The sequence below is a fragment of the Pseudonaja textilis genome, unplaced genomic scaffold (genome assembly GCF_049901715.1).
Source record: "Pseudonaja textilis isolate UNSWEBS1 unplaced genomic scaffold, rPseTex1.2 PTEXSCF25, whole genome shotgun sequence".
NCBI lineage: Eukaryota > Metazoa > Chordata > Lepidosauria > Squamata > Elapidae > Pseudonaja > Pseudonaja textilis.
In genome coordinates, this window is record NW_028262874.1 from 535,688 (window position 1) to 553,453 (window position 17,766).

At 42.9% G+C, this 17,766-nt stretch overlaps 1 protein-coding gene across 6 annotated transcripts in view; it reads right to left on the bottom strand.

Moving 5' to 3' along the window:
• Window positions 1-8,325: 8,325 nt before the first annotated feature.
• Window positions 8,326-17,766, bottom strand: part of LOC148123680 (vomeronasal type-2 receptor 26-like) — a 172,298-nt gene continuing 162,857 nt past the window's right edge. For 2 of the 6 annotated variants that reach the window (XM_087919083.1, XM_087919086.1), the window contains exons 2-4: window positions 15,550-15,762; window positions 11,410-11,536; window positions 8,326-10,400 (exon numbers count right to left, since the gene is read on the bottom strand). In XM_087919083.1, coding sequence (XP_087775209.1) covers window positions 9,640-10,182 — 543 coding nt within the window. In that variant the 5' untranslated portion in view covers window positions 10,183-10,400; window positions 11,410-11,536; window positions 15,550-15,762 and the 3' untranslated portion in view covers window positions 8,326-9,639. The other 4 variants (XM_087919084.1, XR_015740590.1, XR_015740589.1 and 1 more) reach the window with 4 other exon arrangements.

Genomic DNA, 17,766 nt, shown 5'->3' on the forward strand with positions numbered 1-17,766 from the left:
AGCAACGAGAACTAAAATCTACTAGAGCAATAAAACCCTCTTACAAAGCCTAATATGGATGAAAGAAAATTTATTACAATTAACATAAATGGACTTAATTTAGCTACTAAAAGAAGAAAAGTATTTCATAAATTAGAGAAATTAAAGTTTGATATAATCTGCCTACAAGAAGTACATATTAAAAAACAACATGAATATATATTAAAAGAAAAAAATTAGGGAAATTATTCACATCGTTGACACAATGTAAAAAAAGAGGTGTGGTCTTATATATTAGAGATACAATTCCAGCAGAACCAATTTGTACAGATGATGATGGAAGGATTTTGATGGTGGAAATAATGGACAATAATGTAAAATGTTTATTTTAAATCACAATTTATGCTCCAAATGACAACCAAGAAGAATTTTACAGGAAATTACATATGAAAATAATTGAACTGGACTATGCTAATATTTGTATGATGGGAGATTTCAATGGAATAATTAATGATCAATTGGATTATAAAACACAGAAATCAACAAAGAAAACTAGAAAGACACTACCAAAATCTTTCTTTCAAATGATAGAAGAAGCAAACTTAAAAGATGCATGGAGAGAGACAAATGTGGAAAATAAGCAATATACCTTTTATTCAAACAGACATGCATCATGGTCTGGAATAGATATGATATGGTTGTCAGCAGAATTACATGCTAATATATGAGAAATTGAAATAAGCACTTGGGCAGACCACAACTCAGTGGCAGTCATTTGGAAAGGACAAAAGAGGAGATCTAGATGGACCTTAAATAATACGATAGTAAAGGAAAAAGACTTCAAACAGAAAATAGAGAAAGAATTGGCTTTATTTTTTAAAGAAAATAAAAAAGAGGATACATCTTTACAGAATCTCTGGGACACGATGAAGGCCTACACAAAAGGCTTGATAATAGACTATACAAGAAAAAGAAATATAAAACAGAAGGCTTTCAAAAAATGACTATAAGAGATTGGGAAAAGAATTACAGAAGCTTCCACAAAAAAGGACATTAAAATTAAAATGGGCATAACAAAATATAAAATGGGACGAATGGAAAAAGAGGAATTAGCACAAAAAAATAAAAATGCTAAATAGAATTACTTTGAAGATGCAAACAAACCAGGCAGATGGTTAGCCTATAAATTGAGAAAGGAAAGAGAATCAAGAAGGATTAGCCAATTAATAAATGAAGAAGGATATGTTTGCTATGGAAATGAGGAGAAGAAAAAAAGTATACAAGATTATTATGGAAAACTGTATTATCAAGAGAATATTCAAGAAGAAAAACTTAAGAATATTTACAGAAAGTGAAATTACCCCAGACACCCAAAGACTTTGAAGCAATGTTAGAAGGGAACATTACAATGATGGAATTAACAGAAGCCTTTAAAAAACAGAATGTTGGAAAAAACACCAGGTCCAGATGGATTGCCAGCAGAATTTTACAAGACTTTCCAGGAAATACCGAATCTTCAACTATTAGAAGTCATGAAAGAAGTTATGTCAAAGAAGAGAATACCCAAAACATGGTCAGAAGCATATATTACATTTATACCGAAGGAAGACACAGACCGCAGCAAGTTAAAAATTATAGACCTATATCCCTATTAAATTCAGACTATAAAATTTTTGTTTCAATCTTGGCAGAAAGACTGAAAAGATACTTAAATAATTGTATTCATGCTGATCAAAATGGATTTCTGCCAAAGAGACAAATCAAAGACAATGTGAGAATAATTCTGGATGCTTTGGAATACTATAAGGCGCATCCTGAAAAGCAAATGTCCTTGATGTTTTTAAATGCACAAAAAGCCTTTGATAATGTGAGCTGGTGATTCATGTTATTGCAATTGGTACAAATGGGCTTTGGTAAAAAAATTATTCAAGCCATTGAAATGATATATCATAAACAAACTGCAAAGGTTATGATAAATGGAGAATTAACAGAATCCATAGATATAAGAAAAGGGACTAGACAAGGTTGTCCACTGTCGCCTCTGCTGTTTGTGTTAACATTGGAAGTGTTGAATAGGAATATTAGAGAAGAAAAAGAAATAAAAGGAATAGAAATAAAAAAGAAAGAGTATAAATTGCAAGGCTTTGCAGATGACCTGGTATTTATATTAGAAGACCCATTGGAAACAGCACCTAAATCAATAGAAAAGATAGAAGAATATGGAAACATAGCAGGTTTGAAAATAAATAAAAATAAAACAAAGATATTAACAAAAACATGCTAGCAAGACGAAAGAAAGTTGGAAGAAGTTTTAGAAATACAGGTCACAAATAAGGTTAAGTATTTAGGGATATATATTACATCAAGATGTAGCACATTGAAGGAGGATAATTATTTTAAACTCAAACAACAGATTGCGACAGATTTGACAAAATGGGAAAACTTACAATTATCATTGATTGAGAGAATATTTACAATTAAGATGAATGTATTGTCTAGAATTTTATACTTATTCCAAACAGTTCCAATTCGATTAGGGAAAGAGTTTTTTTAAGACTTAAATAAAATTGTGTTGAAATACATCTGGCAGGGTAAGAAAGCGAGAATAAAACTTAAACTGTTACAAGATGCAAGAACAAGAAGAGGGTTTGCCTTGCCCAACTGGGAATTATATTATCAAGCATCAAGTTTGATGCGGGTAAAGGAATGGATAATGTTAAGGAATAGTAGATTATTGACTTTAGAAGGCCATGACTTGCTGCTGGGATGGCATGCTTCCCTCTGGTATAAGGGAACTAAAACGTAGGGGTATTTTAGAAGACATTACATTTGAGAGGCATTGTTTTTAAATTGGGAGAAAATAAAAAGACAATATTATTTAAAGATTCTATTATGGATATCTACCATTGAAGCTTTTTCTTATCCAATAATATATAAAAAAGAACAAACAGTCAGATATGGTGAAATACTGAATGAAAAGGATGAACTGAAATCTATGCAAGCATTGGAAGAATAGGTGTAAAAATGAATTGGTTTTCATATTTGCAAATACAATCTAGATTTGATAAAGATTTTAGAACAGAAGGTGTCTATGATAACTTGACTAGTTTAGATAAAATTCTGATGGGTACTGATGAAAAGATAATTAAAATTTTTATGGACATTTATTAGAATTAGAGGAAGAACAAGTTAAAGAAATGATGATTGCTTGGGGGAAAATTTTTGGATATGGGATTGATTTAGAGAAATGGCAAAAATTGTGGTCTCAAAATTATAAAATGACAATGTCAACCGCATATAAAGAAAATTTGTATAAGATGTTTTACAGGTGGCATCTACCCCCGACAAGAATTACGAGAATGTTTAAGAACAAATCAGATAAATGTTGGAAATGTCATCAGATACCTGGTTCATATTACCATATGTGGTGGACATGTTCAGATGCAAATATTGGACTAAAATCCACACATAGTTGGAAAATTGATAAAACAGCATATAGACTTTAAACCAGAAATCTTTTTATTGGGAGTCATACTAGACATATACAATAAAGAACTGAAATATTTGATTGTAAATGTCTTAACAACAGCTAGAATTGTATTTGCAAAGAACTGGAAAAATGAAAAAAAAATGATGCAGGAGGAAGTTACTAAGAAAATTATGGACTGTGCTGAAATGACTAAATTGACATTTGAAATTAGAGAACAAGATAAAGATAAACAATTTTATATGACATGGGATTTGTTTTATCAATGGTTGGACAAAAAGACATGGTAATGTAATAGACTAGGAAATTTTGTAATAGAAGTTTAATAGATCGATATAAAATACAATACAGATATATATAACCATTGGATGAAAGTACAATATAAATTTTACAATACAATTTGGAATATCTCATATAAAATGATGGAATAAATAGTTTAGTCATGGATGATTAATAACTGATAAATAGATAAACATGTTAATTTGACAATGTGAGAATTTATATAAACCATGAGCAATGACTATGAAAGGATAGCACAAAAGATTTGTAACCAACTGACACACTGTATGTATGTAAAATGGAAGATGGTTTTATGTTTTTATGTTTTGTTTGTATATGTTTGTCTTATAAAATAAAAATTTTACAAAAAAAAAAAAAGACCTCCAGGGTCGCTCTGGGTTTCCTCCACTGGAAACACGGTCCCCCCAGTTCAGTGGGCCTTCCTAGGCCTGGGTCTTATAGGGGACACGGAGGGATACCTGGGTTCCATCCATTGAATCAGCCTCCAAGGCCTGATAAAAAAATAAAATCAGTTGGTCCCGGGGTTGTAGTGCCGAGGAAATTAAGGGAGGCATCTTATTTCCCTTTCTGTGGCCTTGTATAATTTTACTTCTTTATATCCTACTTTTATTATTTTTACGAATAATTTAGGAGATTAAAATTGGGTTTCCCGGGTCTGTCCCGGATTAAGCTCAGCAGATTGCAGGAAGATGGGGGTTATAATGTTGAGATCAGATGAGACTTCTTACCTCGCTTTCTGTAGCCTTGTATAATCTTATTTACTGATAAATCACCTTTAATTATTTTTTGAACAAATAATCTAGGAAATTACATTTGCTCTCCTGGGTCTGTCCTGGGTTAGTTCGGTGGTTTGCAGGAAGATGGGTGTTGTAGTCTTAAGGAGGTGAGTGGAAGCTTCTTCCTTCCCTTTCTGTGGCCTGGTATAATCTTATTTCTTCATTTCCTGCCTTTATTATTCTTACAAATAATCTAGGAAGTCAAAAGAAACAGGGTCAACTGGTTGCTTAGCAAGTGTTCTAATTTATGACTGGCCTCCCCAAAGCTACTTGACCTGTTTGGGGAGTTTTGACAGCCATGCACACACATACACACACACACAAACACACACACACTCCCTTCCAACCCTGCTGGAGCAGGTCATTGGACTAGAATTGGCAAAGCATCTCTGATTAGATTCTAGTAGTGAATCAAAGTGCTGGTCTTCTTCAGTGTGTGGGTGACTTTTGTGCCCACCTACCTGAACACCAAAGGGAAACACATAGTGGCTGTGCAGGTCTTCTCCATCCTGGCCTCCAGTGCTGGTCTGCTAGTCTGCATCTTCATCCCCAAGTGCTACATTATCCTTCTGAAGCCAGACCTGAACACAAAGGAGCATCTCACAGCCAGAAGAAATGTTGGAAATGTGAGACAGAGCAATTTTAATTCTTAACATGTTCCAAAAGAACAAAATTATAAAATGGTTCAAGTGGTTCTCCAGATGAGTGATCAATTATTTTTTTGTTGAAGTAAATAAAAGTTGCCTGGAAGATTTCTTGGAGGAATGGGAGCATGTTAGAAAGATAGAAATATCGAGGGAATGTATGGGACAACACTGATGTCCTCATTTCTAAATTTATTTTATCCAAGCTGCTATGGCAATACAAATGATAGTTTCTTGTTATTTACATAATAATTCCTTCTTTGGGGCAGCAACACTAATTGGGTGGGGAGGTAACTTGAGTCTTGCTAGTTATTAATATTCATGCTCCCATCATCTTTTAAATATGCATATGTATGTTTGCTCTCTTTTCCTGAAATGTAGAAATATAAGTGCATTCTTTTGCCTGTAGGAGTTCCTCCCATTATTTTAAGGAGGGGACACAGAATAAATAAGAACTGCAGTGAGCCTGGATTATTGGCTTTTCGGGGTCTTGCATTTGATTCCACAGAAACTGGTTTCAGCAGGCAAGCAGGCAGGAAGACAGACAGAACTTTTGGATGGATGGATGGACAGGTAGATAGGTAGGTAGGTAGGCAGGCAGGAAGACAGACAGACAGACCTTTTGAATTGATGGATGGATAGGTAGATAGGTAGGTAGATAGGTAGGTAGATAGGTAGGTAGATAGGTAGATAGATCTACATTTCTAGATAACTAGGTAGGTAGGTAGATAGACAGAAAGACAGGCAGGCAGGAAGGAAGGCAGGCAGGTAGACAGACCTTTTTGATGGATGGATGGATAGGTAGTTAGGTAGGTAGATAGGTAGGTAGATAGATAGATCTACATAGGTAGGTAGGTAGGTAGGTAGGTAGGTAGACAGAAAGACAGGCAGGCAGAAAGGCAGGCAGACAGACAGACCTTTTAGATGGATGGATGGATGGATGGACAAACAGACAGAATGCAACAGGGGCGGCAGTTTGCAAAAGTAGAGTTACTTTCCCAAAGTGCTGCCACCACTGTGTTCAAGGCACCAGCTCCACAGGCTTACCCCATTGAGCCACTGGCACCGCTCTGGTGCAACAGTCATTAGGGTGAGCCTGTGGTACTGGCGCATTGAACTGAGAACCTAATGGGGATGGGAGGGAAAACCACCCCTCTTTTCCTTGGAGCACCCATTCCTTAACTGTCCCCAACCTCCCCTGTCCCTCGTGGGCAGGGCCTTGCTTTGCAAGCTGAGGGCAACCATCATATGCACTACGGAGAGGTTCCACTTAGACATCCCAGTCAAACATACACCCCTCACCACAATAGGTCCAATTGAGAGAGACATCCATCTGCCCACAGACCCCAGAAGCCTACTGGCCTCTCCATGGGGATGGGATCCCACTGAAGTAGGATTGCTACCCAAGTTACAATTCAAGGAAAGACAGGGCCACCAACCTCCATTCCCCAATACAGAATACAGTCAGAAGCAATAGAGTCCATGCAGAAGTTAATAAAAGCATCCCTAGAACAGGGTGTACTGCACAAATGCACTTCCCCTTGCAACACCCCAATCTTCCCAGTCCCAAAACCCAAACTAGAAGGAAAACCTAGTTACTGTTTTGCACACTACATGAAAACTGTCAATAATCACGTGGTGCCAAGCGCACCTGTGCTACCCAACCCAGCCCCATAATTGCGAAAGGGCCAGCGTCAGCCACCCACTCCACAGTCGTGGGTCTTTGCGCAGCCTCCTTTAGCATCCTTCTTTAGACCCTGTTTCACAGGACCGCTTCGCTTTGAGGTGGGATAAAGACATACTGAATCACCCACCCTGTTCCCCAAAAACTTAAAGGCAGACCTGGCTTCTACCTCACTGCCACACAACCCCAATGTTTTTGCATAAATTGCCGGTCAATTTGAGTGAGCTTCCTGACAATAATTGATTTAGGATCTATGATCCATTACTTGTTGGTTGTATGGGCCAAGGTCCAGGAGGCTCTGAGTTCTAATCCTCCTTCAGGCAGGAAAACTTCCTGGGGGACTTTGAGCGGATCACCAGGAGACCTTTGAATTACAGTCCCACATTAGTTCTTATTGAATTGGGGTGGGAAAGTTGGAAACATTTTCTTGGATTAATGTAAGATACTAAAATTGGAGATTCCTAGAGTGTGAGATGGCTGAGTGTCCAACATTGTGTGTTGTGATGGAGGAAAGGGAAACTGTGGGATAAATGCAGTGGTGGGGTTCAAATTCTTTTACTACTGGTTCAGTGGGCATGGCTTGGTTGGCATGGCAGGGGAAAGTTACTTCAAAATCCCATTCCCTCCCCACCCCACTAGCCTGCTTTCCAGCTTCATTCTCCTGTGCATGGCAACCAAAGGAGGTCCAGCTGATCACCTGGGACTCAGAGAAGAGATGGGGGCAAGGCCAGTCAGAGGCGGTATTTGCCAGTTCTCCAAACCACTCAAAATTTCCACTACCGGTTCTCCAGAACTGGTCAGAACCTACTGAATACCACCTCTGGATAAACCCCTCTTCCATGTGGAAGAAAGCCACAAGTCTCTGCTTTCTTCTACTGCTTGTGAGAGAACCAGAGGGATTTGTGTGAATCTTAGACTGACCTTCTTCTGATCCACCAGAGCTTTTCTGATCTCCTTAAAATGGAATTTGCAAAGGGATCCTATTCACAGTTAGGAGCCTTTATGAGACATCAAAATTGATTCCCAATTGATCAGCAATCTCTGTGGTTGGAGAGCAGAGCAGTTTCCATGGGTGCCTCTTCCTAGAAACCTAGAAGTCCCCTCCCCACTTATTCAGCCCCTTCTTGGACCTGGATGAACATTATGCAGCATTGGAGGTTTGTGACCTGGACAATGATGCGGCTGCCTTGAGACAGGATCCCTGCAACCTCCTCCTGGGAAGAGTCCCAAGGTCCCCTTTCTCTGGACATCTTCTCCACCCCTTCACAGAAAATATAAGCTTGGAAGAGGAGCGGAGAAATGCTTTAGGTACAAACTGTAGAGTGGAAACTTAAAGGGCTTGAAAACTGCTATTTTATTTCTCTGGTTGATGAAAAAAATATATACAGTGGAAATTTCTTTACACACTTCATTTTTTATTTCCTTTTTTTTTTTGCTGTGAAGTACATACCAAAATAAAAACAATCCCAAACTGAAATCCCAGACAGCTGTTCTGCTGAGTTCTTTCTGCAAAGGAGGTTTTATCAGGAAATCAAGAAAGACTCATATAAGAAGGATGAAGATTTTACTGCTCAGCTGAGATCCAGTCAAACATGGCATTTCACATCATTCTGGTATCTTTAGGGAGAGGATCAGGCAACCAGGCTGGTGTTTGGTTCCCACAGTTTCCTCCTAACCTCTTTTCCTGCTCAGTCATTCACCACCCACCCACATGTTTAGCTGCTGTAAGTAGGAACAAGTGCATCAATCGTTTTTTATAAGGTATCATGTTCAGTAGCTGTTGCTGAACAGCTGAATTCCTCTGAATTTTACAGAGGTCTCTTTTGCAATATTTATTGAAAGAGGAGGAAACTGCAAGAATTCCAGTTGTTCAACAATTCCCCATTTTGAAACATATAGATATCATTTTCTTTGACTCCTGCATACTATCAAAATGGAAATCAAATAAAAGAAACATTAACAATTCTTCCATTGTCATAATGATGTTATATCTCATGTTTTTACATTTCTTCTGGCTGTGAGATGCTCCTTTGTGTTCAGCACTGGCCTCAGAAGTATAATGTAGCACTTGGGGATGAAGATGCAGAACCTTTCATTTCTCAAAACCTCTGGACTCCAGTCTCCACCTGCCCTGAGTATCAGGGGAAAGAATCGGCTGTTTGGGGTATCACCCAATTAGGGGAGAGGGGAGGATGCAGGATCTCATAGAAAACCCCCTTCACAGGAAAGGGCATCTGTGAGAAATTATGCCCACTGGGTCTCTTGGGATGGCAACATCTAAGCAAGAGAGCCTTCATGGACCCCTCGAAAGGGCTTGGTGCAAAGGGCAATGCTTCTCATGGAGATGACCAAACAGCACAGTGAGAGCATGATCCTTCCAACTAGCCTCTTTTCCTACTCACTCCTTCTCAACGTATGTACAGTTTCAGCCACTGTCAATTGGAATAACTGCTGAAATTATTTTTATAAGGTGTCCGTTTCATTGGCGACTGCTACATATTAAATGCCTCTGAATGACTTTCACAGAGTTCTCTTTAGCTAGATTTATTGGAATGAATAGAGAAATACAAGAATTCCAATCATTCAACCATTTCCTATTTGAAAATATAAACATATATGATTTTCTTGGATTCCTCTATACCATCAAAGTGTAAATAATTTATCTCTCCTTTCAAATAAAAAGATAAAATGGAGTCAGCCAGTTTAACTGAAGAAACAATGCAATTGCTTAAAAGGATGCATTTCTTCCAATATCATAATTGTGTTGTCTCATGTTTTTACATTTGTTCTGGCTGTGAGATGCTCCTTTGTATTCAGGTCTGGCCTCAGAAGAATAATGTGGCACTTGGGGATGAAGATGCAGATCAGCAGACCAGAACTGGAGGCAAGGATGGAGAAGACCTGCACAGCCACCATGTGTTTCCCTTTGGTGCTCAGGTAGGTGGGCACAAAACTCACCCAGACACTGCAGAAGACCAGCATGCTGAAGGTGATCAGTTTGGCTTCATTGAAGCTACCAGGCAGATTCCTGGCCAGGAAAGCCACCGTGAAGCAGACGGCAGCCAGGAAGCCCATGTAGCTGAGGGTTACGTAGAACATGACCACGGCCCCTTCATTGCATTGAAGGATGATCTCTCCAGGCTGGGAGTGGAGGTCAGAGTCAGGGAATGGGGGAGAAGCTCCCAGCCAGATGGAGCAGATGATCACTTGGACAGCAGAACAAGACAGGATGATGGAGTTGGCCAAGCTCTTCCCCAACCATCTCTTCATTTGGTTTCCTGGTTTTGTGGCCAGGAAAGCCAGCACCACCATGATGGTTTTGGCCAAGAGGGAAGAAACGGCAACTGAGAAGATGATGCTGAAGACCGTTTGTCAGAGAAAGCAGGTGCCTTTCCTTGGTTGACCAATAAAGAGAGAAGGAGACACGAAGCAAAGCAGCAGGGAGACCAGGAGGATGTAGGAGAGGTCCCGGTTGTTGGCTTTGACAAGGGGAGTTTCTCAGTATTTAATGAAGACGATTAAAACTAGGCCTGTGCTTAGGAACAAGAATAGGGCAAAAGAAACCAGGATGATGCCCAAAAGCTCTTCATAAGACAGGAAGGTTGTCACTTTGGGGATACATTGGACTCTTTCTTTATTTGGGTATTTATCATCTGGACATTTGGTGCATTTTTCTGTATCTGAGAAAAAAAACAACAGCCCCATATTTCTTTGTCCTTTGCATTTCAAGATATATTTTACATTCTTTGGGAACAAGTGATTATCAGAAGCATTTTCCGGGATGGATTTCTTAATATCTCCAGAGACAAAAAATAAGTGTATCACTTTTTAAAAAAATATAGCTACAGTATATTTTTGATAGGCTGTGAAATTGAGGGACGCTTTGGACTTGAAAGATTTCCTTTGTAATGATCAGAATATTGATAGGAACCTCCATTACTAAAGGAAAATAATGAATCAATTAATCTTTCTAGAGAAACTTATCTGTCAGGTGGCAATTCTTGCCATACTTGTCTCAGAGGATGCTGGTGGATCAGGTGACTGCTGCAAATAATTTGAAATGGCCATTGGAGCAGTGGTGATACGGGTGCAGCCAGAAACAGGCATAACTGTCCATACCACCACATTGTGCATCTCGTACATCAGCAATACCTTTTCAGTGTTCCTGAAAGGAAACCTATGTAGATTGCGTTGCAATTCTACTTTCAGGTGGTGGGCCTAAAACCATTCCTCACATTTCAAGGAACTCAGGTGTTCCTGGAGAAGTCAATGTGGAAGGAAGGACACATCCAAGCTAAAAAGAAGAAATATTTTCTCTGGCAGTAGTAAAACTTGCCCCATCTGCCACAGCCACCTCTCTCTATCCAACCCTTCCTTCACAGTCGTTTTGTTCTTCTGTTTAGATAAGAAACGGGGCATTTTGGAAATAAAGAAGAAACCAATTCAGCTTCAAAGTGTTTTTTAATTCACACTTTCATGACAAGTCTCTCTATGGATCCAGTTCCACCAGGCCTCCCATTTTCCTCTGGTGTCACCCACCTTTCTGAGTGGAGAAGGTCCACTCTGGACAAGGAACGCAGTCGTAACAGCAAACTGGCTCTCCTTCTCGAGCCCTCTTGACAAATCCAGGATGACAACTTTCCACACATTCAGATTGAGGAAAGGACTGAGCAGGAAAAAAACAAGATTGCCAAAGGAAATGTGTTAGGACTCTCCGTCCATGGAAAATGGAGGTAAAAATGGATATTAGGCAAGATATTAGATATTAGCCTCTGGTCTTCACTTAAGTAAAGACAAAATCTCTCACTATTTCCAAATTGTTGGAGATATAACTTCTGGAAGATTCTTCCAGAAGTTCCTCTCCTTTGCTTTTGGCATCTCACATTGCAAAAAAAAAAAAAAAGGACGTTATTAAATAGAAAAGTCTGGAGAAATGGAACCAGGGGTGGGATTGTACTGGTTCTGTCCAGTTCTATAGAAAGGGGTTGTTATGATTCTGCGCACTTCGGAGAACCGGCAAATTGCACCACTGACTGGCCCCGCCCGTCTCTGCCAGCCCCTACCCTCTGCTCCCAGTCAGTCCTTATTGTGCATGCGCAGATCACCTGCAGCCTGCTTTTGCCCACTTGCCAGGCCAGCCATTGCTGCATGTCTTCCACTGTGGCCCTGCCTGATCTCCCTGGGTGAGGGAAGCTCTGCAAGCTCTGGGGCCCAATCGCCTACCTGCCACTGCCGGTCACCTTTACCCCCCTCCACCCCACTTGCCTTTTGCTGCCACCACCTGCCGCCCTTACCCCCAGCAGGTAAGGCCCAGTATATGCGGTGAATCCAGACGAGAGGCGAGATGCAGACTGGTGGGGACCCGAGCTACATTTCGCTGTACTGGAAGACATGTGGAGAGGCTCGTGCTCTCCTACTGCAGTCTTTCCTGGCACAGTTCTGGGTGGCAGAGAGAAACAGGATTCAAGCAGGCTGCTTCTCTGCCACACAGAGACACCTGTTTCCCCATTGGAGAGGAAATTGCAAACTTTTCACTGTGCTGGGAAAGTCTCTCTTGCTTTCCCAGCAGCAGGAGAACATGAGCCTCTCCACATGGGATTAGCTGGGATTCACGCAGCTGATGGAACTTTGCCGACGGTGAGGCAGAAGTGTGGGGGAGGGAGATCAGGAAGCATGGCCCATTTGCCTACCATCCCTTCCCTCTCCCGCCCGCAGCCCCTTTGTTGGACCCAGAATTATCACCCCTGGTTGGCCCTGCCACGCCCACCTGGTTGCACCCATGTAGGCAACAGGCATTGTCATTTTGAAGTTGAGGGAGAATTTGGGGAAGGAGTTGGAGGGTCCTGCAGTGGATGGTACAGGAGAGCCATTGAGAAGCAGGGAAGTGGCCTTCTAGTGGTCCAACCTGGTGTTCAGGCACTGAGGGAAAGGGGGATTGCCAGGGGGAGCCGCCCTCTCCTAGCAGAATTGGGACCATTGGGGTAGTCCTAGGAATTGGGTGAGTCGAGCTGCAGCTCCTTGCCTTCTTAGCTCAGGGAATGGCCTTTTTGTGCAGGAGTAAGACTGCAAAGTGGGGAGGTCTAACTGAGTGACTCTTCTGGTGTCTTCGCTGGATTATTTGGACACATACAAGCGAGCGCAGTTAAAGGCACTGCTTTGTATGTGAGCTCAGGCCTCATCCCGTGGCTCCGTAAAGCCAACACCAAAGAAGTGGGCAATCAGGTGAACCTGTGGTGCAATGCTCACTCGGATCTCGGCCACTCCAGGCCGTCTGACCTCAAAGCCCCTCAGGAGCCACTGTTCCCAGGTTTCTACTCGCCTGTGCTTGGTCGCCCCCTCTTCACCTTGATGAAGCGGCTGGCCCTGCCCCTCACCCTCCCCTCCCTTGTCTGCCCTGAGAAGGTAAGGGTGACGGTGGGGGATAGTGAAGTGGCCGGGTCCCTATCTTCCCAATTCTCTCTTCCATTCTCTGTGTGTGTCTCCCTGAAAGCCGTGCCTGGGCCAAGCCAGCAAGCTCTCCTTGGCGCTCTTTGTTACTTCTTTCATTCCTCCTCCTCCTCCTCCTCCTCCTCCTCCTCCTCCTCCTCCTCCTCCTCCTCCTCTCATAATGGTGGTTGTGGCAGGGCCGGGACAGTGCATGCGCACGGGGAGATGCTCCTCAAGCAAATGCCAAAGCACAGCAAAACTGTATGGGGCGGGTGGCTGCTCACTTGAGGAGCGAGCATCTCCCCACACAACTGCACCCTCTTGATCCATCCACAGCTGCTGGGTGCGAGAGGAGGCGGAAGAGGAGGAGTCACACCAAATGCACGCTTCCACCACGGTCTGGCAATCATTGTTCAGCCAGTCTGGATTTGAAAAAGAAGAAATGAAAGAAGTAGCGAAGAACACTAAGGAGAGCTTGTTGGCTTGGCCCAGCCACAGCTTTAACGGAGACACAAACACATTCACAGGCACATACAGAGAGGTGGGGGGAGATAGGGACCCGGCCACTTCGCTATCCCTCACCGTCACCCTTACCTTCTCGCACTGCTCCATTTTGTGAACCATCTACGCTTGAGTATCTCCTTCAAACTGGTGAGAAACCCACAAGGGCTGGGGAAAGTGTCACTAAGAGCTTCTGGTTGTTTGCTCCTTGTGCCCAAACTAGCAAAGAAAAAAGGGAATTCTGTTGACCAGGGCCTGAATTCAGATGAATTTGAATCATGATTGGGTGGAGGTCCTTTTTGTCCCATTGGGAAAGAAGCTTCGTCCTGCTTGGGGAAAAGTGTCCCCTGAAAGGGCCAGTTCATACTTGGGGAGATTCTTAAAGAGACCAGACCTGGTCAGACTTACCCATGGCTCTCTTTTACACAACACACACACACACACACACACTCACACAAAGTGGGGGGGTGAGATAGGGAAAGAGGCAGAGAGAGAGAGAGAGAGAGAGAGAGAGTGATACCTAGGGGAGAAAGAGAAAAAGAGGGAATGAGAGAGGAAAAGAGAGACAAGAAAGAAAAGAGAAAGAAAGAAAAGAGAAAGAAAGAAAAGAGAAAGGAAGCAAAAGGAAGGAAAGGGAAAGATAAAGAAAGGAAGAGACGGAGGGAGGAGAAAGTGAATGAGATATATGAATGGATAGATAAATAAATGGAAGGAGGGAGAGAGAAAAAAGGAGAGGAAGGAAGTACACAAACCCTGGCTTCAGAAGACTCTTTGAAGCAATGCAACAATCTAGGGCTGGCCTGCAAGGGATCTTGGAGGTCAGCTAGTCCAACCCCCTGCTCCAGCAGGAGATCCTTACAGAATCAAAGAATAGCAGGGTTAGAAGTGTGTGTGTGTTTGTGTGTTTGTGTTTATGGTTGTCAAAACTCCAAAAACAGGTCAAGCAGCTCTGGGGAGATCAGTCATAAATTAGAACACTTTCTAAGCAACTGGCCATTAAGTGAGGACCAATTGTATTTAGTTTGCAAATCACCTGGCCAAGCCCACTCAGTCACACGGCCACAAAGCCACACCCATCTGGTCATGTGACCACCAAGCCACACCCACAAATCAAGCCACCCCTACAGAACCGGTTATTACAAAATTTGAATCCCACCCCTGGATGGAACTGAGAAAAGATTTCAGCATTAAGTGATAACCAGTCGGTTCCTTCTCATGACCCCATTAACATGCATTTCTCCCCTCTTCTTACACCCATAATTTTAAGGTGTGATATCAGAACAATCTTGATAATTTCAGGTGAACTGAAAGCCTTGGAGCTGCTTCCTAGGAGCAGAAGGCCCATTGCTCCATCCCAGGGAGGATGAAAGGGAGGCATGGAGAGCTCTAGCCAGGTCAGACCTCCTTAAGAGCCTCCCAGATTATGGAGCTGCCCCTTCAGGGGACACTTTTCCCCAAGCAGGATGAGAAGAAGCTTCTTTCCCCCAATGGGGCCAAAAGGACCTCCATCCACTCATGATTCAATCCCATCCGATAAAGTCCAAGCCTGGATTCAGGCCCCAGTCAGCAGAATTTCCGCCTTCATTGCTCTTCTGGGCACAAGGAGCAAACAACCAGAAGCTACTAGCAACACATTCCCCAGCCCTTGTGGGTTTCTCACCCATCTGATGGAAATCATCAGCCCTCTTGAAATGGGACCTCAGGCTTTGAAAAATTTGGAAAACAGAGGAAAGACACCAAACTTTCTCTTACCTTGTTGAGTACCTTTAGCTGTGAAAGAACATCTTTTCTGATAGAAAGTCTCTGTCTTACAAAATATGCCAGAATTTCTTTCCTTGGATCATCCCTGGGAAGAACCAAGAAGCCGAAAATGGCCAGATCTGCTGCTACCTCTCCATTTGGGTCCATGTAGAGTTCAAAGTCCGAAATATTCACGAACTCATTCTTCTCCAGGAAAGGATGGAACTAGAATGGGAACATGCAGCAATTTTAAAAGCAGAAAACTTTGTTTCTTATCCCAGATGCTTTTTCACATTTGACTTTTTCTTTTGTAGTTGTCTAGTTTACAGACATGCTTCATTAGGAAAATAGGTGTTACCACTGTTATATCTGGGAGAACGGTTCAAGAACAGAGGCAAGACTCAGATAGCAACTAAAGCTCTTTATTTGTGACTTCAGATCTGAGCAACTAACCCCAGCCGCAGCAGCACCTTATATAGGGCTGGCTGCAGCTAGGCAGCCAATGAAGGCAATTTGAGTTTGCCACTCTTGGCAGGGCCAATCGCCACAGCCCGTTTACTGGCCAATCGCATCAGTCTATGGTGACCAATCATGATCGGCTTTCAGCGGGCCAATCAGATTTACGAGCCTGCTAGTCCGGAACACCCCTCCCATCTCGGTTCCGTTTAAGGGGTGGAGTAATATAGTCTCGCAGGTAGGCAGGTCTTCGCACCTGTCTGCCTGACTTACGCAGTTCCACTTGACCCTGTTCAAACCCGGGTTCAGATGGACTGCTTGCTGGATCAAACAGGAACGGTGAACCAGTGTCTCCTCTGGTGCTCCCGGGGTGATGGAGTCCTCAGCCTCGCTGTTACTGCTATGGCTCCCAGGGCTCACTGAACCTGCCTGGTTGCTGCTTCTTGGCGAAGCGTTTGACTGTCCGGTCTCAGCTGCAGCTGGTGAGTGTTGCCAACCATGGTGTGATGATCTCGGTGTTAGGTCAGAATAAACAGGTGTTGGTTCTAATTCTGAGTTCACTGCTTCCCCTCCCCCCCTAGTGTCAAAGTTAGGGTCAGGGTTGGAAGATGTGGTTAGTCTGGAGCGCAGTTGGTCAATATGGCATTTCCATGGTCTGCCATCAGTGGTGAGTAGATGGTAGGAGCGGGGACCCGTAACTTGAGTTACCTGGGCAGGAATCCAAAGGGGATCCCCAGAAAATTTTTTTGCAAAAACAAGGTCTCCTACCTTGAAAACACGGTGCTTGCTGCTGGAACCCAGGGGCTTTTCCGGGGTGTAGGCAGGGTGCAAACGATCTAGAGGCGATCTGAGTTTCCTGGCCATCAGGAGTTCAGCTGGGCTCTTGTTGGTCGTGCTGTTTGATGTGATGTGTTGCAGGAGCAGCATTCTAGTGACTTTGTCGTGGATGTTGCCTTGATCCATTTTCTGCAGGGTTTTCTTTGTAAACTGAACCATTCGTTCAGCCCGGCCATTCGCTGCAGGATGAGCCGGCGATGTGAGTGCGTGTCGGATGCCCCGTTCTGCTAAATACTGTTCAAAGGCTAAGGGCAGTAAATTGGGGCCCATTGTCAGAGACCAGGACATCTGGTATCCCGTGTGTGGCGAAGAGTCTGTTCAGTTTTTTAATGACCGCCTCAGTAGTGGTTGCTTTCATCTTATTGACCTCAAGCCAGTTTGAGTAGGCATCAACAGTTATTAAGAAGGTGTGGCCTCTCGTAGGTCCCGCAAAGTCAATATGAATGCGAGACCAAGGATCCCTGGATGTTTCCCATTCTGTTGGTGGGGCTTTAGGTGGAGCTGAGTGGTTTTCCTGGCATTTGTTACAAGAGGTGACCCAGGTTTCGATTTGTTTGTCTATACCAGGCCACCAGGCATAACTTCTTGCCAGCGCTTTGATATGCATGATGCCCGGGTGTCCATCGTGTAGCATTTGCAAGACCCTTTTTTATAACTTAGTTGGTACAACAACTCGGTCTCCCCACAAAACGCACCCTTTTTGTGAAAAAAGTTCCGTTTGTCTGTTTTTAAACAGCTTAAACATTTCCTCAGTGTCGTAATCTGGCCATCCCCTCTCCACCCAGCCAAGAACTCGTGCCAAACAAGAGTCTCTTTTGGTTTCAAATGCGATGTCTTGAGCCGTTAGTGGAGGCGATGGCATTGTCTCTATTTGCAGTACCGGGAGTGTGGGAGCTGGATCTTCCTGTGGCTCGGGTAGCGGTGAGTGGCTCAAGG